The sequence below is a fragment of the Venturia canescens genome, chromosome 1 (assembly GCF_019457755.1).
Source record: "Venturia canescens isolate UGA chromosome 1, ASM1945775v1, whole genome shotgun sequence".
In the NCBI taxonomy this organism is placed as follows: Eukaryota; Metazoa; Arthropoda; class Insecta; order Hymenoptera; family Ichneumonidae; genus Venturia; species Venturia canescens.
In genome coordinates, this window is record NC_057421.1 from 18,290,943 (window position 1) to 18,315,361 (window position 24,419).

Here is a 24,419-nt window from a genome sequence, read left to right on the forward strand (position 1 = left end):
AAATTTCAAAATTTCGCCTCAAAAAGACCGTTCATGTAACTACTTCTGATAAATTTTCATAAATAATTTGCTTGTGCCACTTGTTGGCACGAAAACTTGAAAAAATGCCTACCAATTGGGCGTCGAACTGCGTTGTCGTTCGCACGTCGCTTCTCCGATTGTTTAACGCTCAACAGAAATAAATAATACGAAACGTAACCGCGAGCGTATAAAGACACGAAATAGGCGGTTCGATGCGAAGTAAAAACGTTTGAAACAACGTACCGGAGGAAAAGGATGGAGGCAAACACGTTTTACATCGATCTCATGGGTGCATCGAAGCCGCTCATGCCACACAGCCTCTTCGCCAAGGTCACCCGTTGTATACAACAACGAAGTGCAAGTCGATCGAGCATATCTTTGAAACTCAACAACAACAGCTCCCTTAACCCAACGAGTCGCATGACTCCGTGCACGCCGCAGGCTTTTTTTATCCATTTATTATCTTCTCTCTTTCCCAGCCCTTCGTAAGAACTCTGGCAAGTACTTAAATACACATTAAAACCAGACGTAAATTGCAGGTTTTAAGAAAAATGAAGAAAACGAGAGTTTGATGAGAGCAAGATCAGTGCTCCAATTTAAATATGGAAAGGGAATAAATGTTTTTCCAAAATAAGTAAAAATTCAGTCGACGAATCAAAACCTTCTCAATTTTCTCATTTATATTGGAGTTTACGAACGTTTTTGTGGACAAATGCGGAGAGATACGTTGGGAAAAATCGAGTGAATGAGAGGGAAAGAAATTTTCGATCGCACGATTCGATTTCATAAGGAGGGAATATTAAAATTTATTCAGATTCGTGTCGACGAAAAATTGGGAAATAAGTTTTGACAGACGTTCTCGAATAATCGTTCGATTTTTTGTTATGCAATAATTATATCGAAGCGGAAAATGAAACACGTTAAAAGTATATTCCCATCGATCCCACTTCTCATGGTGCCAAGCGAATTTTGCAAAACGTTAAAAACCAAGTGAATGATAAATCCTTTCTGGTGCCTTATGGGGAACGGAATTATCGTATTCTCCTTGGAGTTTAAAATGGCGAAATAAATCGATGGAATATAATTTTTCATTGAGAATTCAAAATTAAAAATTCGTGCAGTGTTTTTGTTCGAGAGTATAAAGAATGAAACCATCCAATGGAAAATTCAGCAACTTCTCATCTCGTTTCCTTCGTCACTGCTCTCAAAAAAACACATCCCAATAATGAGAAAAAAGAACAGGACTCCTTCGGAGGTCCAATTCTACTCCCATATACCGAGAGAAAAATGGAAAGAAAGAGCGAGCATGAATAACGACAAACAGGTTTTTCGAACTTCATCTAAAACGACCTCGACGTGGTGGACCCACAGGTAAATTCGTAGATTGATAGTGTTTCTTTCGTTTCGGGAACAGGAGCCAATTGCCCTTAATCCGGAGACACCACACTTCCTTTAAGGTAACATACTCGCCACACTGGTGCAAATTTGCACTCGGACTTTTCAAAACTTTTCATTTCATCCACGAATGTATGGAATTGATCTTACAACGAGACTTTTTAGGGGTAACAATTCCTTCTAGTAATCCAGTACAATCATTTAAAAAATTGAAAAATCAAGTTTTATTATAGAAGAATGGGCAAATTGAAGAAAGAGATTCTTAAGTTTTGGACACTTGAAACTTCCGTGTGTGCAAATTGCATCCAGTGCATCAGTAAATTTCGAAAAATGATTGTACTTTGTTAGTTCGAAGTATTTTGCGTCGAGTGAAGTTTGTATAGAAAAGTCCTGATGAATTAAAGTTCGTAAGGAACGTCCTTGAAAATAGATATTTATTTTTGTTCAAGCTGCGATTGTCACTTGTTTAATAATTTTATTGCTCAAAAATCTCCTTGACCTCGTTTCAAAGGTGTGAAGAAAAAAAATTTCGCTTTTACGAAATGCCAACTCGAAATATGTGTATTTAAAAAAAAGTGATTTTTAGGTTTAATTCTGCCTCAAGTTTTTTTTTCATCGAATATCCTTGAGATACCCTGGCTGATTCGGAGCAGCAAGGAAAGAAAAAAATGTTTCTAGTCGCGTTTTCGTACGTGGAAGCTGATTCATTGATCTCCTCCTGAACTCATGTGCCTCTAGAAATCGTGTCAAACAATGTCGTTTGAGATTTTGTCGTTTATCAATGATACACGAAACGATGTATCGTGTCGACATATTTTCATTCGTTTTGTAAATTATTCATTATTTCTCTTCTATTTGAATGAAGTCTTTCTACGATGACAGCACCAAAGTGAATCATTTGCTTCTTAACGTGCTTCACTGCGAGAGATAAGATTCCTCAAGGAAGATTTCAAAGGAAATATTGATGAGGCATCTTAGCGGATCCTTCTTCTATCGTCTCCGGTCGTCCTTCCTATTTTTTACATGGCGAAGAACGAGGGAGAAAAAACAGAGAGAGAGAGAGAGAGCGAGAGAGAATTCTCATTCATCGGAAGAGTTATCGACTCGCGTGTAAGCAGTTGATCAGCATCGAGATTGTTCGGTAACTTTTTTTCCTATTTCTCAACGGATTCAAATGTGTGGAAATATGTAGGAAAAACAAATTTTTCGTCACTGTGGGAAAAAGGCAACAAACCGAAAACGGTGAGTTCAGCTCAATTGGATGGGAAAAATCGATGATCGGGTTTTACTTTTTTTTTCTTCAAGGACAATTTCTTCAGAAAGTCTTCTATACGAGTTTCACGCAAAGAGATCGAAAATTTACAATGTATTAAAGCTAGTTTATTATCAGGATGTCTCAGTTTAATAAGAAACTCAATTCGTAAGCTTTTTGAAAAATTTTAACAAAATCTTTCAGTCCTCGCATTTTTTCTGTATTTTTTTTGTATTTCCCGATTTATGTCAGGACCATTCAAAAACGATATTTTCAGAAAATCAATACTTTATGGTGCAATTCGGATTGCAGTAAAAAAAATTGAAACATTTTTAAGCAGTACCCCGTTTGGCTGCAAATATAAATTGTCTTTAGAAATTATAAAAAATTAAGTCACGAATTCCTTCGCGGTGAAGAAATGGACAGAGTATTTTAAACTTCTAAAAAGTAGAATATTTCTGTTTGCCTCCTTTAGTCCCGGTCTCCCCAACTTCATTTTAATGAAAAATCGTCCGTTCAAAAACCGGTATGATCTCTCACAAAAGAAAAATGCCAGAAAAATATTTTTTTCCTCAAACCTCTTAATGTTGAATGACGATTAATTATGTAGGAATGTAAAAATGAATGAAAATGGTGTCTAGTGATACTTGAAGAAAGAAGAACGAAAGAAATCTTTGAATAAAAGGAGATCAAAGTCCTCATGACGATAACGTGAATCGTGAGAGTGACCGTTTTACGAGCACGTGGTTGGCCCACGCGCGGAGCAGGAGTGGAGACGGAGAGAGAGAGAGAGAGAGAGAGGGAAAAGGAGATTTCTCAACGAGAGCAAAAGTGCGGAAGAAAGGATGAAGGTAAACTGGATAAAATGCCCAAGTACTCTCCTTAAGGAAATATGCATTGAGCTTCCAGTATTTGCAAATCACCAGAGCTCGAGTATTTTATTCACGAGAGGACATTCTCTTCTGATGAGATGAAAAAAACGACGTCACACTTCACTGTAGCGTTGAAAAAGAAACTTGTGGAAATGAATTGTAGGCATTTCTTGAGGAAAACGATAAATCCTCGTGAAAAATTAACCAAATTTAAGCTCGTACGTGCATTTGCAATGGAAATAAATCTTATGGGACGTGGGACTGAATTAGAAAGATGGAAATGAAAGATTTTTTTCGACACAAAAATCCAGAAGGCTTTTTTCACTTGGAATCTTATCCATTCTTCCTCCAACAGAATGAGTCAATCTGCTGAAGATAACTTTCATAAAAGTATATGTAAATGCTAATAAAAAAAGAGTAGAATATTGTAGGCTCATCTAATTTGAAAACAAAAGATTGTAACTTTTGGAAACTTCCGTTCGATCCATTTCTCACAAGGTTTTTTCATTTTCTCTCCTTACGATTTATCCCTCGAGAGCGTTTGTAACTTGACAACGGTTCGTTACCTAAGAAGACTCATTGTTTCTGTCAGCTCGGACTTTTTTTGTGGATACAAATAATTGCATGTATTCGTTCTTTTCTAAGATCGAAAAATGTGTTAACGTTCAAGAAATAATGAAGTAAGTTTCGACATTAATTGGGAAGCGTTTTTCCACTTTCGAAGGTTCGTTCTGTTTATATACTTAAACAAAATTCAATTGAAAGAATGTTCCTAGTTCTGCAGACTTTCAAAAAAATAACTTTCTAGCCGGAAGATTAAAAAAAATTAGTCATTACCATTGAAAACGGTTTTTTTATGCTAAACGAAATTCTCCTTGTTTGCTGCACAAGCATCCTCTATAAAAAAAACTCCAAAAAGAGAATAAAATCATGATTGTATCCTAAATTGAAGAGCAACGATAAAAGTCGTCTCGTTATCGTAAATTTGCACTCCTGCATCGATCTCGTTCTCATTCGGACTGCGAGAAAAGGCTGCCAGTGGGGCAGGTGAGGTGCGTTAACCTTGCCCTCTGAGCACCGATCACAATACATTTATTTTTATCACTGTAACGCAAATGGTAATTACATTTTTTTAACTCGTGAGCGAGATGGTCATCGTGCAACTGCAAAGAGCAACGACGAGGACAAATATTCCTCGGCTTCGATTGCAAGTTTTTCATCGTCTCCTTCATTTTTTCCGTATTCGAAAGCACCTAGATTCGAACTCGAGACAAAATAACACACAACAGAAACAACAATGAATAAAAAATAGCGCGCAACAAAAATAACAAGGAGCAATAACAACGCGTAATAAGTGCAAGGAGGAGACCGGGGCAAAATGTCCGATAAAGTGTTCCGAACCCACCGAACGATGCCGCTCATACATGAAAAGTATTCCGAACACACGCACGATCGAGTGTGCGTATCGATTCCATTTTCATCGATTTTATTAAACACGAAAATGGACCTCTAATATTGATCGTAATGATATCAATAATGGGGGTAAAATTAATGTTATTTTAACATCATGATGCTATTTTTAACATGTGTTACATTGGTGCTGTGTTATTTTTTCTTGTGTTGTCTTGACACATGTTATTTTGGCATCCTGCTATTTTAACCAATGTTATTTTGACGTTATTTTATTGACATAGTACCCTCATTTTCATTTTTGTTATTATACATGAAAAAATTTACCAAAAATTGTTCTTTCGTCTAACTGAGTACTTTTGAATGAAGATTCGATCGGTCATTCGACCACGGCTAATCTTTTCTGACGCCGAAGAAATGCTTTCGCGACAATGCGGTTCTTGGCCCGAGCTGATCGAGTTATAAATGCGACTAAAAATGATAAAAACTTTATTCTGAGAGGTGAAAAAAAATGGATGAAAATTCACCGATCCACTCACGGTTCGACGGAACCATTTTTTTCTGTACTCCGAAAACGCGAAAGAAAGTAAAAAAAAAAAAAAAAAAAAACAGCACCAATTATCATTTTGAATTTCGTCTCCCATCTTTTCTTTCCTCCCGTTTTTATCTTCATTCGCGCTCATTGTTTTCGGCTTTCGAGCTCGCTCGTTACGAGGGAATTGAAGATGAAAAAAAAATCGATCCGAAAAATCGACGCTAAACGTGAAAAATGAAGAAAAAAGGGGAAATCTCTGCAGGACCGTCGCGTAGCTTTGAAACAAGGACGAGTTTTTTCTCGTCTGTCTTATCTCTCGTTCCAAGTATAAACGCGACTGTGCGAAATACACGACGCTGATTATAAATGGCAAAACACCGGATCCTAGTGGAATAGTGTCGCATACAGCATTTCGATAGGACAAGAATCCCCCAAAATTATCCACGCTTAGTGAATGAGAACGGACGGGAATTCAAGAATATTCCCGCTCCATTGAAATTCAACTCTGGTAAAACACATTCGCAGTGAACAAAACGATAAAATGACAAAAACCGAAAGCATTGTGCTACCGAATATATTATCGGGCGTTGACGGAAATATCTCGAAGTATTCTAACGGGTTTTCTTTGACGAAACGTTTTCTACCGAATAGAAAAGGAAAAATTCGCTACTTTCGATTTCGAAATTTCTACAAAATACTGTGAAATCTCTTCTCGCCACATTTGAACAATAAAATAATGATTTATGGTTTATCACCTGAAAAAACTCAAATTGGCATAGAAATTATGATTGACAGGGATGGTAATGATGAGGGCTCGACAAAAACACGAATTTTATATAATTATAATGAAAGTTCGAAAGGGAGAGAAGAAAAACGAGAAAAAAACATGTGCACGATCTTCGGAGATTGTGGCAGTCAATTTATTCTCAAGTTTAAGGTCATTCGTATTGAAAATGCACGCGAAGAACGGGCACTAGTGCCATGTGTCGAAATTCTAACGAGTTTCCGATCGTCGACGTCATTTTAATTAATCGAGATACCTCACATTCGATAAATGAATGTGAAAAACGTGAAACCGTATAAAAAGAACGAGAGCAAGCTTTGACGTCTTTCGCGCGAGAGGCAAGATCTTTCGAGCCTTTTTCCCGCGCGCGCGCCCGGCACAGAAGTCTCTCGAAAGTATCGGGCGTATTTAAAAGGAAAGAAAAAAAAAGCAGCCGCGAGATAAGAGCCCCGGCCGAGGTTTTTGATCGGGATTGGTCAAAGATTCAGGTGTAATCGCGGCTACCTCCACCTTGACGACCCGGTTTGTACACCGGTTGTGGTTGCGATCGTTCCGAGGAGGGGAGGATGACAAGAGCACGCGTTGCCGCCTGGTGTGTTTGGTTAGTTTTGTCGCGACCTCCACCTCCACTATTTCCATCGTTGGTTCAGGGTGGGAGCGAGACCAGTGGGTCTTAGAGTTATTTTTCAAAGTCGTCCTATCGGCTTCTCATCACTTTTGCACGGTACCGCACGCAACGAGGAACGCACTTGTCGCGAGCACGCGGTACGCTCGATTTTTCTTTGCATTTTGCTCTTCATCGAATTCAAGATTAACGACGATTCGATGAGAACCGTATTTTCGAACGATCGAGCGCCGGTGGGTCGAGGAATTCGTTGAAAATTAACTTGATTTTCGAAAAAAAAACAAAATCCGAGGGAAAAATCGGGATTTGTCAACGGAGGAAAAGAGAAAAATAACGGAAATAAAAATTAGTGTAATTTCGTACGTGGACAAAGGAACTAGAATCGAGGCAAATTTCGAGCTCGAAAAGAACGAAATCGGTAGGAGCGATCGTCAGAAAAATCGGCAAGACAATAAATCGAGAATAGAAATCGGCCGAGAGCTCGTTCGAGGGTGATTTTTTCAAGCCGTGCATCTGGTGAGCCCTGAATAGCCCTCAGTAAGGGGGCCCATGAAGTATTATATTTTTCTGGTGCGCGAAAAATCGTAAAAATTGAACGTTAAAAAAGCTATTTTATATACTCATCTCGGTTAATTTTACTTGAAAACGAAAATTCAGTGTTTAAAGTGGAGCAGAACGAAAGAGGGAAAAAGCGACGCCGCGTGGGGAGACTTTAACGCGTGGATCGGACGAGAGACACGTGCTCGCGTTACGAGAATCCGTTTCTAGCGATTTAACCCGCGAAAAAAGGTCCGAGTGAGTTCCCAATCGACCTTTCCTTACAAAATCGTCGTACGATTGATCTTAAGAACAAATTTTCCTGTGAACAATTGTGCCAAGAATATCAGCAAAATTCTTCATCCGATTTCATCTTCATTGCGGAGTGAAGTGCTCGTGATAAAAGTTTATTGACTGAGATAGTAAAAGTAAAAAACATTAGAAATATGAAGGATATAATATCGATATGGAGTCGTTTGGCTGGGCGAAGATACGCCGCGGTAAATACAAATGCAAACGGTAATCACACGAGCGGTGGACACGTTAACGAAATCGAAGACACAACTGAAACCAACGTCAGAGATCCACGAAGGAACTTCAGGAGGAAATCCTCTATCGTTGTTAATCAATTTTTCAATGCGGCATTACCGGTTCATCGTGACGGCCGACGACGTTGGCCCAGACGTGAGTCTACGAATCTCTCTAATTTTCACCTTCGTAAATGGAAGCCTAAAAGTTCATTTTTAGCTCAGGATTTTGTTGAGTCATGGCAGTTAAAAAATAAGCACCAATTTCTATCGCCATTACAATTTTGATCAATATTTTAAAAGTTGAAAGGAAAAAACTTTTTTTCAATGTTTAAAAAATTGAGGTGCGAATAAAAAGGAAATAAATTTGAAGTTACGAATGTCGATAAAACTGCTGACACGTTCTTGATAGATTTTTCTCTGAGGGATTCAATTTATTCAAAATAATTCACTTCATCGAGTGTGGCAAGAGTTAATAATTCAATGAATGCATTGATGAATTTCTCCTTTGTTGATTTATAATCCTAAATATAACGAATTCATATGAACGGAAAATTGATTCGAAGAAATGCAAAGCACCAAAGGTATAAAAAGCTCGAAGAATTGAGAATAAAAGGCGCCGTAGGTGCATTTGTAAATTTCCATTACACGTGTATTTTTCATCAACGGTTTCGAAAAATCGCGCATTTATCGAAGACTTATTGCAATCGGAAAAGATAAGCATTCGATAAATATCTAACTTGGACAATAATTATAAGATTTTATGTCCCCCACAAATAATAATCGAATGTCGTATGCTAATGGGGATTCATTGAGACTGGTTCCCATCACAATTTCTTGATTTATCATATTTAAAAACGATTTTTCAAGATTTTTTCCGTATTGCTAATTCACTCGTTAAGCCGGAACTATCAATCAGCGTTGGTCGTTCCTTTTTTTCAAATGATACGCACATTTTCTCGTTGAACCAAGAATATTCTATGGAAACGTCAAAATCCCTCTTTCTCTCTCTTTCTTCGTCTACCTCGCCATGAATCTCGACCCAATCATCTCTTTTTACCAATTATCTCTATGCAAAGGGAGCTTGAAATCGTTCTTCCAAAAAATGTTGAAAACCAACAATATATTTTACAACAGTTCTTTGCAAGCCAATATTGTAGCAGAAAAAATTAGTCGCTCGTGGGAAAAAATCATTTTTCGATTCATTATAAATAACTCGATTAACGACGCCAACTAAAATGGTGTTAAATAAAAAAGATATTACTGAAAAGTATGAAAATAAAAAATAAAAAAATTGGTAAATTCACTTAGGAAAATCGAACAATTCGATACTGAAGAAGCAAACAAGAATATCGTGGGTACGATATCCTGAAATTATTATGTAGCAAAGCCACTTGGGTGAGAGAGAAAAACCACACGTGAGAAGAATATTGTTTTTCTGATACGACAGTACCCACCACGTTGTCGGAAGGATCGTAACAAGTTCGAGCTATAAAGGATCTTCATCCATATTTTATTCGATTGGCATTATTATAATTGTTATTATAATCATTATTGTTAGTGAACAAAACGAGTGTAACTTGGCAAAAACAGTGGGAGTCAACGAACGTGAGGAAAATATTATTTTCTTCGTTTCATCCGTGCATTTTCAATAATTTTATTCATTCATTTTCATCAAATATTATCCCATTTTTTTGCCTCTCCTGCACCGAGTCTCTTTTCGTACCTTTTCTATTTCTAACTGACACAAAAAGACCCGTGGAGCTACAGATATTTCCTGTTGCAGCGAAGTAACGCAACGTCACTCCAGTCACTCGACGAATCAATTTGTCATGAAACTGTGAATGATATCTGCCCACATATAATTTAGTTGAAATCGATCTTCGATTGAAATTTTTCAAGATAAATCGTTAAGGAATTGAATAATGTGAAATCTTTGACAAATCATCATTGTGTAGACTCGTGATTAGAAAGTTTTCTCTTTCAATATCATATTTGCGATTAATACCTCAAAGATAATAACTCAAGTCGGATAGACTAATTGAAGCTGCCGTGTCGTCGCGATTGCTATCATGTTGTCACATTAAATTGTTGCGTTTATTGATAATCGGCGTGCGCCTGGCGTTAATGCATTTAATGACAACATCACAAAATATTTATTGCACGATGACAATATTACATCGAGGGCAGGAGGACAGAAAGCGAGAGAGAAAGAGGTGGAAAGGAAGATCGAGAGTGAAAACGTTTATAATCCCATTAAATCACGAAGCCCGAGTACACTGCGTGCATCTCGCTCGAACAAACGGCGACTTCGATCGCGACGAGACTCAGCGGGAACCGGGGAATCGGATCGCGGGAAAGGCGACGTAGTGCAACCAGTTTGAAACGCGCAACGCACGAACATCGCGCGGCGATCGTAAAATCTCAACTTTGAGCAAAACAGTTTTTCCTCCGATAGCGATTAATTCAAACTTACTTGAATCTTATCTTTCAAAGTTATTTTGCTTGAGTCATTTCGTTTACTTCACATTATTCTTTTCGTTTACATTAATATTATTCTGCTTTTACTTTTATCTTCGTTTTAATGTTCTCCGAGCACAATTCCAATCTCGATGAAGAATAGGAATTGTGAATTTTTGGTATTGGAACTTCAACTGGTCCCAGCTGACCAACTTTCGTAGAATTTCATCGTTGAAATAATTAAAAAAAAAAAAAAAAAATCATTTTTCGAAGTTTTTTTAAAATGGCCAACCGATTATCCACTGAAAGTTTTCGTTGCTGGGAGAAGCCCATATATTTACATACCTCACATACAGATGCGAATTGCATAAATAGAATCGAGTGTGTAAGTGACCCATCGAAACTCTGCACCTCCCGCGCGATTCGAATTCCATCGGCTCGCGGTTGTACACGTTCGTTCAACTTGAACGAGACTGGCTACGACTCGTATATATTTGCACATGTGTAAATACATGTGCGCCAAAAGCTACGATATAATTGTTGGCAGCAAGTAGTTTTATTCTGAATTTTGCTTATGAGGGACGTTACTTTATTTACTCGCTTCAAAATTAATATTTGAACACTCACACACCCACACAAATACAAATGAGTTTTGAGAAAACTACTCTCGAACGAAAATTACACATTCAAAACTAAAATTGAGATTTTTTGAGAACTCAAATCGATCTGGATCCCCATGCTCTTCGATGACTCATCACTCCATTGTATCAATTGATTTCCAAATTTTTGTTCCATTTTCATCACAGACAAGCAGACAAGCATCTTTTGTCGACTGTGAATCGAGCCCTGAAGCCTGCTTAAAAATCGGAAAATTTAGAGTTGAAAAATCGCCTCGATGTAAGCACTCGCCGTTGTCCATCCCCTTTAAAGCTTCGAGCGGACGATGACGTATCTCGTGTCTGGACGTTTCAAACTCTCTCGTCAGTAGATGGCTTTCGATCTCTCGTGTGCGGGATTATAATGAAGTAATTACTAGACCGAGTCGCACATGCTGAGGCGTGTTCGGAATTGAATCAAAATATCGAAATATGCGCGAGGTAATGAGCCAAAGACAAAGAGGTCAAATGAGATAAAAGGAGAGTGAGGAAAACGTAAAGATACATGTAGGATATGTACGACCTCATTAACGCTATGACACCTCAGTCTCGTCTCCGATACTCCATTATCACAATTTATTCGATTCTCCCATAAATGAACTGTCATTCGATCGCAAAATTCGATGACTCTGAACGAGAGACGAATACTTATCTTTTGAAATAAGATAAAACGATTATTTTGCTTCCTACATTCTTCGCACAAAGGATCAGCTAGCGTTACTCATTTTTTCAACAGTTTATGAAACTTAACGTGCTTTCCAACGTATTTTTTTGCTATTCCACTTTTTAACCAAAGTAAGAAGATTCAAGTGTATCTTATGGAAATATTATTTTCCAACTTTGCGCAATCACATTTTTTAAACAGAAAGCTTTAGACAGTGTTAAACCTCTGGAGGAATATGCCGATGATTCACCATCTCGAAATTGAGATTGTCGAAGTTCCCAATTTTTTGAAAACTTCCATAAGAGCCCATGTTTAACGTGTCATTGTCAACAATTAATATCTCGATTACCAGAGGGTGAAACTTCTCAAAATTCTTCACACGTAATTAAGCCTCGTTCAATAAGATTCACGCAAATTTTCAATTCATTAACTTGGGATAATAAAATCTAATGTATTTTTCGTATGGTATCCCATGTTTATCGCTTGAACTTCCTTAAATTCACTGGACTGATAATAATTTTGAGAATTCAGATTTTAAATGCACATCTCGGAGGCTATTCGAACGTGGTGCTGAATTTTGTTGATTCGGTAAGAGAATTCATCGGACGATTTTTAATGATCGTTATTTATTTTGAGAATCTCGATTTCGTGTGTTGGTGTTTCAAATTTATGGGGCACGAGATTTTGTAAAGGTAGACGATGGGACTCGTTCGGTTCTCCTGGAAAATAACTAAAACTCAGTTCGACAATGGTCCAAAGGTACAATGGTCCAAATGTGGGAGATCAACATTCAAATATTTCCTTTAAAATTAGCGTGTGGCTTTTTGAAATCTGTTCGCATATTTTCATGAATAAATTCATTTTACGCATTGCACGTGATCGTAATTTTTTATCACGTGAAAAAATATATGAAAAGATATTGCCGTGCGAGCAGAAGCGATATTTCATAAATTCCGGTGCTAATAAGGGACGTTTTATGATTCACAACCACAGCGGAGCATAACTGCGTAGATTTTCCATTTTTGGAAGAAATTCACAGCGATGAACCTCATACTCGCTTCATTCCGATCATAAGTCATGAAAGAAATAAATTTTCACAAATTATCATACAAACGACTTTTTTGCCTCGTCAAATCATTTATTTTCTGAAACTTACAGCTCTGCTGATTTTTTATTGTGTTTGAAACTTCAATAGTATATTACACACCTAGGGAGGGAAAATAGACTACTTCTGCCCGCGGTTTGAGGTGGTCTAATTTCACTCCCGTGGAGTGTATACTATTTTTCACCACACATGCACCGAAAATTCAACCTTCCGATTTTGGAAAGTTGAACTTTCGGCGCAGGTGTGGTGAAAACGATTTTTCTACCGGTCAAAAACTTGAATAAATACTGATTCACTGTGCTTAAAATGGCTAAAAATTAACGACTCATCTTACGAAGAATATAAATTATTTAACGTGGACTTGCCTCGCCGATATTTCAAGAAAAATCGACTCAAAAATATGACTGAGGAAACCTTTTTCATTAGCAGTACGTGAAAAAACATTTTCATACCAATCGATCAGTGAACGTATAAAAACGACTGATGTTTCATTCGATCCTTTGATCCCAAAAATATTTAAACGGATTTCCATGCTTGAATGTGAGTGATCAGGAATGTTCGACTTGATCGAATCTTCGATCGCGCGGTTGACAAAATCTGGACAGTCACCCGTTTTGTTTTTACATTTGTGAAACCGTTTTTTTTCTTTTCATTCTGACACCGATACATAATATTTCATCGACGATTACACACGCTTTAGAGGCCTCTCAAAAAATGTTGGTAGTTAAAAATTCGTCAGGATATATTTCACTATCGAATGCTTCGTAAGCACACCTTGGCATTGGACTTTTATTGCGACAAATGTCTGACGCAAGGCCAACGATCCCGGCGAGTTTACCAAGTTCCGAGAGATCGATGTTATTCATTCACGAAATAAAATTTTTTCGCTCTTCCCAATCGATTAATATTTTTATTAATTATCTAAAAGTTTGAAATAATATTCGATCGTTTCTAGTGACTCAAACGATGAAAGATCGATCAAAGGATTAAAATGGTAACAGAAACAAAAAGATGAATTAAGTAAACACCGAAATGCGATATTTTCTTTCTCCCGAAGCAGGCCCCAATGTTTACATTCCCTTTGGGTGGTAAAGGGTCCGCGAAAAATTCCACTCGTTTGGAGCATTCGGTCCCTCTCTCTTCTGCCCCATCCTAACCGGTTTTCTCTTCAAAAAAACATTTAAGTCTTTACGAAATAAAACAAAAATGGACCGAGATCGACTTATTTTTTGACCTTTTTTTTCCTACGCATCCTCGAAGTTTCTCGAACTCGACCGGCCTCGGTTAACTGACCACAACAACTACGATTCCGTTCGTAAAGATAGTGGTAAGATAATGGTCTATTACCAAATATGAAAATTTGGTAAAATTTGGAATTTCTTATTCATCCCCATGTTATAGAAAACTGAATAATTTCACTTATTGATTTCGGGCTGATCAAAGGAGGGTATACAAGAATGAATGATAAAAAAATGTTTGAAAAAAAAAACATAAAAACTTCCGACTGAAAAACTTCACTCAAGAAAATAGTGATAAAATTTTAACAGTCTGAAATGAAATGTAAATTTGACAGTGTTGACACGCTTGGCCACTTGCGACTGCTGTCGTGTTCGAAGCCTATCTTGAAAACAACAGCTCGAAGTGAAACTAGCAACATACAACGGTGCGAAGTAGTCGATGATCGAAATATGGTCATGTTGCGATATGTTAAGGGTGTACATGTGCATCGTACTAGCCAGTTGACCATCTTTCCATATTTTTTTAAAAGAATTAGCCCAGTCATTCTTATAGCATAGCACAATATCAGTAAAAAAGGTTAGTCTAATTTTTTAATCGTAAACAATGTTTAAGCTGAGTTCGTTGGAGAACATATTTCATTCCGAGTCTTTCACATGATTCGATGCTACATTGCGAAATGGCAACGTTTGACAAAGTTGCCAAATTTCAAGATTCTGTAACCATTTGTCATCTGCATCTGTTTTAATCTTTAGCATCTAATTTAGAAATATATGAGATTTTGAGTTGAAGATGGTTGGAGGGGCCAGCAAGTCATTGCGGCCATGAGCGACACGTTAATTTCTGTACTTTTCGACTGTTAATATTTCAACCACACAGTCGATAAAGGGTCTTGAAATTTCACAGGCATAAAAAAGAAATTTTGTATTGTAAGATAAAAAAAAATTAGAGTGCTATCTAAAAACAGCCCTCGCGCCTGTACATTCTTACGAAAAAATGTGCTATGAATCTTGACATACTACAAATAAAAACACTGTCAGGCTTGTATAGAAAGTTATGCGAAAAATTGGTCAAGACAATTATCACCGTTTTCGAGAAAACTGGCGACGAAGGAATATCGTCCCAGCCACTGGTCGCAGGGAAATGCACAACTCACGTCTTTTTGCCCTACGGCCAGTTGGGAGTTGAAAAGAAAAAAGATCGTTACAACTTGGGGTTCAAAGCCCTCCGTATAAGGGAAGGAAAAAAAGGCGGCAAAGCTCTGTGTAAAAAAGCCATAAAACTATACTGAACGGAGTGGAAAATGCATCGACGACCAATTCGTATATCCTTGGGAGAAAGACAGAAAGAGAATGAGAAAAAAACCAGTGATTAAGCAAGTAAAAAGAAATGAAAGTTGAGTTTGACTACGAATTTAGTGAGGAATATTTGTCAACTTGCAAAAAATGTCCGTGCCATTAATCACAGCCGGAAACTAGTAAAAATAAGTTTGCAGTTGAAAAAAAAAGACGTTGGCTCGAGCAGTTTGAATCGCAGTATTAGTTCGATGAAATCCGAAGGACGAAAGAGAGTCAAAAACGTGAGACACGAAAGTGTCGAGTCTCGAGAAACGTCACGTTCGCGCTTAATTAAGTATCGGATTGCTGAAAACTTCCGATATTCCGATGAATATGTGTAAATTAAATTGACAGGAAAAAGGGCGAAGTATATTATTGAAAAAGTGGAAAAATGGTGAATAGCGAATAAACCAGTCGTTAAAATAATGATCGTTTACGAAATTTTCTTAGCATCCCTAATTGTCGGACAACTAATAATTGCCCCGCGGTGGCATTTATACCTGGGAAACCGGATTCTGTTTGCGAACGAATATCACCGATCATGCATTCTTGGATATCGAAATAACAAATTATTTCGTGAATCATGATTCGCTTGAAATGTCGTTCATTTTACCATCATCACTTTCGTTATGCTTCGATTTCTCAAGGATTTATTTTCTCGATACAATACAGCGGTTTCTGATTAATTCGTTCGGTCAAAAGTACAAAAAATGTGAAAAACTCCCACAAAGGAAACTGCGATTTAGTGCATTGCGAGTGTTTTTTATGTTCCGGCTTTTTCCTACATTCTTCGACCGAAACAGACTCACTTTTTCATCGAACGGTGTAAACTCTTCTTTGACGCACGAATCGCGACGCGAATACTGAAACTCGATACACCGCAACATTTCAACAGACGAAACGAGTATTCCATCACGTTCCCATAAGCATTTTAATAAGTTGCAAATAATCTGGCCCACGTTAAAATAAAACAAAGATTAAAACGAGTGACGTTATGTGTCAGAAATTTGTAACCGTCCGCCTTATTTGGGACTTACGTTGGACCGAACTTTCGACGAACTGCGATTAAGGGGGCTCCCATAGGACCTGAAATACGTGTAGTTTGTGACGTAACTTCAATTGCAATGTCTCGCAAGTGCAACAAAATCTTCCTGTTGTGTAACGCGATCGATCGAATTTGCTTTATATAAAATACGTGTTTGCGTATTACAAGAATAGAGACAGCTGAGTCGGAACAACAAAGTGCAAACTTTTTTTCACTCCTTTCCAGCTGCTTCGAACCGATTTCTTTTCGAAAGCACTTCAAAATCCGTCGCTTACTCGCTCCACTGTTCTCATTCCGAAGGGTTCGTCGTTTCCTGAGGATTTGATTGTCTGGAAAAACAAAGTGCGACGTTCGTGATCAAAGTCATTTCTCAGAACGCCACTGACTCACACTTCGCGGATGATAATTTTATTGTTTTTCCAGAATGAGCTCGACCAATAGGAATTGTGTGACCAGCATACAATGATCGGAAGACTATTCGATCGATAAACATCGAAGCGTGGTTTCTAAAAGAGCGATTGACCCAGTTCTTTTAATAGAATTAAATGCCAATCGATTTTAGTTACTACCTTACGAAATAAAAAATGTTCATAGCCCCATGCACAAACGATTTGAAACGGTCCAATTTTGTAAAACTACGATAATTCGCCCAACGTTGCGTACAAAAGTACATTTTGCAGTAGGAATAAGAAAAACAGAGAGAACTAATGAGAGGGACTATGTTTATCAGGATGTTATTGCGACTGCACGAAAAACGACTCTCGTGGGTCGCGGCGTTACGCAAAACAATTATTCGTACACCGCGCGCGCGCGAAAAGACCCTCGGTGCATTGCTTTTACGATTGCTTATGCAACGTTTGTACCAGCCGTTCGAAATTTCGCGTTCGAAATTAAAATCGCAATATTTTATTCGATTAAAATGACTCTGTTTAAATAAATTAATGAGTTTTTATTCACTCGTTCGTTGCTTCCCATTTGGATTGAGTTCCCTTTATATTCCATTGAAATTATCGTTTTTTTTCGAACTTCCTTCCATCCAGGCGAGGGGTTGTTGAACGATTTTTATTTTCTAGAGTCGTTTGACTTCATTTTTCGTCGACTGCTCCAGGTTTTCTCAGCTTTTGAGAACCGAATGAGAAAAATGTGAAAAAATCTGATTGTGTCTTCATTGGCAATTTCCTTTCAATGAAATTCTCGATCCTTAAAGAGCTGATTTCATGTTGCAACGATCACTTTGGGGAAGTAGCATTTCGGAACGGAAATAGTGAGCGGATTTAGCATATGAATCGAAATACAAAATCGAGCGCAAGGAGGTTTGCAACAGCTCAAAATAAAGGGAGAAAAATAAATATCGAAGAACGGTGCTTGAAAGCAGATATTTTCGAAAAAGTAAGAACCGACGACGACGAAACGCAGCGAGAGTTACAATTCATTCGCATAACGTGGAAGTCTCCAATAGTTGAGATAATAACAAAAAAAAATGAGCAGAAAATGTAATTGAACCGCAAATTATAGAACTGGGAGGCGAATGCGAAATTTTTACAACAGCATATTCACCAAGTCCCGGAGTAAATTTGAGCTGCATAACTCTACGACCAACATATTTAGCTTTCTACGACTTTTATGCCGAGTAAATAAGAATTAAGCGCATTTGTAGTCCGGCCTCGTGGTCTCTTTGAGAAATAGTCGGGAGTTGCAACGCATTGAACTATTTTATTTGGAGTTTGCCATGAGGCAAGCCCGCTGACACTAAATTTCATGAAATTGCTTGCCGTGCTATATGAAATTCGATAAATTTTCGTCAAATGTTAAAGTTCAAAGTGCCACGTGTTTGCCGTTCGATGAAGCAACGTAAATTAGAAAAATTGGTCACACGTCATTGACATGCTTTGAGAGAGGCCTTCGCACATTTGTACAAGTCTTCGATTAAAATTGGGTAAACTACAGACTCAAAGATAATTCACAATTCAACTTAATTCATCATCAACTGATATTTCCGTTCCAAAGTTGTTCGAATTTACGACAACAACAAAAAAAACTTCCCAACAGAACGTTTCTAGTGAATTGATCAAATGAACAAGCAACAAACTCCGAAACTGCCACTGAAAAGTTCAGCATGTAGAAATGCAACATTCCATTTAGTTTATCTCACGATAAATATTATTTTTCCTGATAACTCGTGTCATAGTAAAACTCAATGAATTCTACACATTTCACCAAGTAGAGTCTTGCGAGTGGAAAATTGGCGATGTTGAAAAGCAGAAAAAGCTTTCGGCACCACTCAAGCTCTCGTTCATAAAATCACAAAAAAAAAGTCGACAGTTTTATTCCACGACGATATTCTCGTAGCTCGAACCATTCTGCATTAGTTTCTATTGGGTTTGAATGAATGATTTATCTGGATGTAGTAACACAGCAGTAGAAAGTAGCCATTATGGACGCCAAGCCCGTGTGTCTCTTCGACATTAAAGACAGTTTTGTACCGTATATCTATAGATGGAGAAACGTTTTATCACCTGAAATAAAATGCACTGAGTGTGTAATACAGTAAAGAGAGGATTAAAAATGCAAATTCAATGGCGTTAAAGAGCCTCGATGATAAACACGTTGTTAGATATACACATTTCAATGTGTACATGAATCTGTATCTTTTATTATATCCACACACACACACACACACACACACCCACACACACACAAACAAATCCCTGCTAATGTTTGCATGTGCTTATCTGTATATGAAGAAGCGTCTATGAAATTAATACTTCCGCGAGCATTGGCATTCTCTTGATCAGCGTGTCTCTCTCTCTCTCTCTCTCTCTCTCTCTCTCTGTGTGTGTGTGTGTGTGAGTGTGCATTACTCACCTTCCACTGTGGACGAACGTGCATCCTAGAATTGCATTACTCAATAAACAGGTTGTACTATGCGAGTTGGCGCCCTCCTTGTAAAGTTTTACAATCGTTTTCTCCTCTCCGTAATTCCTCGCTATTTCTTTCTTCTTAATTCTGAAAATTATCTCCGCAGTTTAGCTGTTTGAGGAGTTCTTTAAAAATCATTTGGCTCTCGGCTCTTCTTTTCGCCACGAGTTACTTCGCTCCTGTCGCTTCGAACGCCCTTTCATGGCCCCATCGAGAATAGGATTTAGCTTTTCTGTAAAATTCGCACGTGTTCGAACTTCATTCGACGATTTTACATTGTTTTAATAATAATAATTTTTGTATGTTCAGGACCCACGAAAGTTCGTTTTCTTTTCTTGTTTTATTTGTATTTTTACGTTACAAATGAACATTTTATGTAATCGAGACAAGACGTGCCTTCCTGGTGTACGTTTTCTGATTATTACTCAATTATTCACAAGATTTGTGATAATTTGACTTGTTTATATAAACTGTTGAAGAAATATTACGATGAGTGTCTAACTCCGGGACAAAGACGAGCACGAGGATGAACCGGAATGAAATAAGAATTCCTTCCATCTTCCAACAGATCGTAAATCTTCCCTTGACAAGGTCAATAGCCATGACAACAAGAACAACGATCCATTCGATCGCACCCATATAAAAATTTCATTAAAAAAAAGTGATAAAAAACGACTCGGTTCCGTGACTAATACCGAGAGGGGAAAGAAAAAATCTTTACGCGGTTTTTCCCCAATCGATATAAACGAACGGGAATCGATCGGGCGAGTATGAGAGATAAATAAAAATTGGTGAATCCTGGGCGACCGTATATGTATCGCAAGGATCATCGCGTATACGAAAATACGTGACTTATTTTTATATCGCCCGATCGTGACCAAATTACTTATTCGCCATTCATCATTGACGTCACACCGGGACCATTTTGACTCACAAGTTATTCCTTTTCTCGGTGAATAATGTGGCTTTCTATAAAACAATGAAACTACGGAAAAAATGTTTTTTTTTTCATTAAGGAAGATCATGCGTTACTTGTCATTCAAAAAAAGCAACTCAACTTTTTTGCTCTTTTCGTGATCAAAGAAACGATTAAAATTTATTCTCACAATTATTCAAATTATGTGCAACTTATTTTTGGAGATTGATCAATTTTTAATACAATTATGGCGGTTTCAATACTTTCGCAGTAAAATCGTCAAGCAAAATGTGACAACAGCCATTTTCTGTTTATATGCGTATGCATATCTATGTTTTAAACCGGCTGGCTCACGGTCTCGTCAAACCTTCCTCCGTTTGTGTCGTTACTTCTCGTTAACCTCAAACAAGTGTTTTTCTTATTCCATTCCCAAGTGATTTTCACCGGTAACAAGGGGCTTTCTCAAAACATCATTGATATCTGAAAACATTATATTTTCTTATTGACGTTTTTGGCTCTTTAAAGTTGGGAGGATCCTATTTCATGAAATCGAAATCGTCGGGCACAGGAAGTGTGCCTGCCATAAGAGCCTGTGTATAACGCTTAAAAAAAAATAATAATAACCCTTCAAAAAATTTTAAAAAAAATCAAAAAATGTGTATTTCTAACATGTTTGCAAATTTCAACTCTTAAAGTTGGAATCCTCAATTTCCATTAGATTCGCGTGAACTTCGTTTAAGAAACTGCGTTCGGAAGTGGAAGGCCAAAAATATTCTCGAAATTTTGATCTCTCGCACATACTTGGTTGAATAATCAAAAAATTTGGTTAATTATGCACGCTATTTTATAAGTTAAAAAAAAATAATGAGTCAGGCAAACGAAATTCGATACTCACGTTCGATCAATATACTAAAAGCCTTTTTTTCCGGATCAGGTATATTCATGCTGATGACACTGGGTCTCTTGGGTCTAGCGTCAGGATTGCTCGTGCTTTTACTTCAACCGTACGATCTCTTGTTCAAACTCAAGGTCGTATTCAGCGAAGGTGGTGAGATTTTTGAGCTCTGGAGAACCCCGCCCGTTGAGCTTTATCTCAAGGTCTACTTGTGGAACGTGACCAACCACGACGACTACATTTCCGGGAAGGCTGATAAACTCATATTCCAGGAAGTTGGTCCATACGTTTATAGGTGGGTTTATCGTTTGAACAGCCCTTTGACAAACATATCATTCAACAGGCATTTCGTTTTGAGTTCATTAATTTTTTTCGAATTTCAAGATATTTTCGACAGAAAAATTTTGGAAAAAACCACCAATTTACTCAATTCTCATCGTTTTTTTTAAAATGCTCTCTCATCCTCGTAAAGTTTTTTTGTTCGTCGTTTAAAAAAGAATGTTTTCGAATCCTAGGGAAGGAATGGTCCATTCGAACGTAACGTTCAACGACAATTCGACGGTGACGGCAATTCCACGTCATCCATTGACTTATATACGGGAGAAGAGTGTTGGGGCCGAGGACGATTTGCTGATTCTTCCAAACATCGCACTCTTCGTAAGTGAACAAGCCTGCGTGGGGAATTTTTGTTTTTTATTATATTTTGCATCTCGGTGCGCCGCGGAGAGAAAGAGAGGGGGAGGGATAAAAATGAAAACGAGTTGCGGAGAGCGTGGCGGGGAAGGAAGTGGGGCATACGTAGACGTACGTATCGAGATCGAGCGCGAGCTCCTCGACCTTGACTAGGTCAGGAACCAGGCGAATGACTTTTCGTACGAGCCCCGAGCGGTCGAAATTTTTCTTTCTACTTTTTTTTCGTCCCGACGATATGACTAAGTGTCATTATACATCGCGCGAATAAAAGAAAAATGAATGATTCCCGCGGCGTCGATCCGCACGAAATCGAGCAACCGATCCGGTTTGTACTCGCGCACGTTTTTTTTCCTACGAAACCCACTTTTTTCTTCATCCTCCCGGATATTGGACGAGGTTCATTCACCTTACAAATTAGTAGAAAAATCATTCGTTTCCGATGCCACTAAAAATTCAGCCGGTCCAATCCTTTTCCCGCCTCTTCAGTTCCATTCGCGATTAATGATTCTTCAGACCTCTCGACGCACTCGAAAGTAGTTGAAAATTTCGGAAAAACATTATATTTTGAAAGTTCGTGCTCTCGGTTATTCAAACTTTTTAAAGACTAAAACAACTTCAAAAATCACATAAAAATGATACAAAAATCAATTTCATTTCATTTCTACGGTAAAAAAAAAGTGGCCGATGAGCTGCTGTAATTAGAGTAAAACAATGATACGACGAACTGGTTTTAGAGAGAAATAGGATTTCAATCAATCAAATATTATATTATTAATTAATTGATAATCGAACAATGAAATTTGGTTTATTCGGTACGGTAATGAGCATCGGATCAAAAGTAATGATGATTAGCCCTACACCTCATGTGCCTTTTTTCATACCCTCAACCTCATGACCGGGGTTTGAACGCACCCCACTCTTTTTCTGCTTATAAATCCGGTCCTACGATGTTAAACTGACTTTATCCTACACCATTTTCTTCGTTTTTTTATAACGAAAAGAATGATGTACGATAAAACTAATTTTAATTGAATTTATATATCAAAAAATCCGTCGATAATCAGTCGATAATGTCGCTTATTAGGACGGGAGCGTAGTTTGAAGTTCGCGTGGGGTGTGCTCACACCCCAGTCATGCGTTCTAGGGTTAGTCATATCCATTTTATAATTGAGAGAGCTTTACCATAATTTGATCGACACGTTGCGATGGAGTTTCAAAATCGAAATTGATACAAGCGTGTGAGCCGAGTGTCTTGCACATTAGATTCTAGAATTCAAATTAATGGATATAAAAAAGAAACGCGCCTCGATTCAACCAAGTACGGGATTAATAAACGAATAAATTCCAGAGTTTTTAAACTGTAATTCCTTTGCGTTCTCAATTCATATCGTCACATATCGTTCGATGATCTCTAACACACTTTTTTGTCAAGTGAAGCGAAGTGTCGTGTCTCTAAATTGGATCGATTTTTACTTCCTAATTAAAAATATGTTCGCTTTACATTAATGTCAGAGCTATTTATTCAAAATTGTAAATACATTTTTTCGACTGATTTTTTTGGCGAATGAAATTACAAACCATTAATTGAACGAGGATCCATCACTGACAGAACCCAAAATTTCATTCGTCCCTGCCGAAAACACAATGGGAAATGAATCAAGAAAAAAGTGTTAATAAGAAGACAGAAGGCTGTGACGGGAATGGCCCAAGTCGAGGAGAAAGAAAACGCCAAAATAAGCAAAATTACGAGTGCTCATTTTACCAATTTCGCTCAATCTTATCTTTATTACTAGAAAGACAATCGTCTCGAATACTTTCCCAGACCTTCATTATATACTTCATTGTTACAGTGTACTTTTTCGTAAACTTCGTAGGAAGCGATCATTCGTTATACGGAAAGATGAACGATTTTTAACGCATAGTCCCTAGAACTCTGTGTATTTTTCTTCATATTTAAGCACTTTTATCTAAATAACCGATAAGACGAACCCTTTAAAATTTGGCATACCTGTCAGTCGATTAGCCATTCGAGCTCTGTGTAAATTTCAAGACTTTCTTAATAAAATCGTTTCGTGCATGAACTAGCTTAATTAGTTAATGAGTACTTAAAAACAGTAGGCAATGAAGATGTCTATATTTGATTTGTTATCCAACAAACTATTTTGAACGCAATTAAATTATAACTGACGAAGACTAGAAATGCTTTGGACTGCTGTTCAATGAGTATCAGCGATATTTCACGAATCATTGAATCTGTATTAATTTTGTTAATTCGTTACTTCCGTTGTTGTCGAGATGATGGAAAAAAATGAATGGGAATCGCGCGTTCATCGCATGTTTAGAAAGATCGAATATGAGTGCACACTTCTCACTCTTTCTCTCGTTCCGTTTCGCTATTAAAGTCGATCTGGCTGACGTTTACCTCGGATTGGAAGCACGCCAGACAGGTCAACGCGAATAACCGCGAGAATGCTTATTGCGCAACGGAGAAATTACACGGTTCACAAGATCGGTAGTAACATGGAGTGAAAAATT

The 24,419-nt window shown here is 37.7% G+C and overlaps 1 protein-coding gene across 2 annotated transcripts in view; it reads left to right on the forward strand.

The window, feature by feature from the left end:
• The window catches only part of LOC122409378 (scavenger receptor class B member 1-like), a 49,953-nt gene that overhangs the window by 14,218 nt on the left and 11,316 nt on the right, over window positions 1-24,419 (forward strand). Inside the window, exons 1-3 of one of the 2 annotated variants that reach the window (XM_043416892.1) lie at window positions 6,963-8,115; window positions 21,231-21,486; window positions 21,707-21,848. In XM_043416892.1, the coding sequence (XP_043272827.1) occupies window positions 7,878-8,115; window positions 21,231-21,486; window positions 21,707-21,848 (636 nt within the window). In that variant the 5' untranslated portion in view covers window positions 6,963-7,877. Of the gene's footprint in view, window positions 1-6,962; window positions 8,116-21,230; window positions 21,487-21,706; window positions 21,849-24,419 lie in introns of those variants that run through there. The other variant, XM_043416900.1, reaches the window with a different exon arrangement.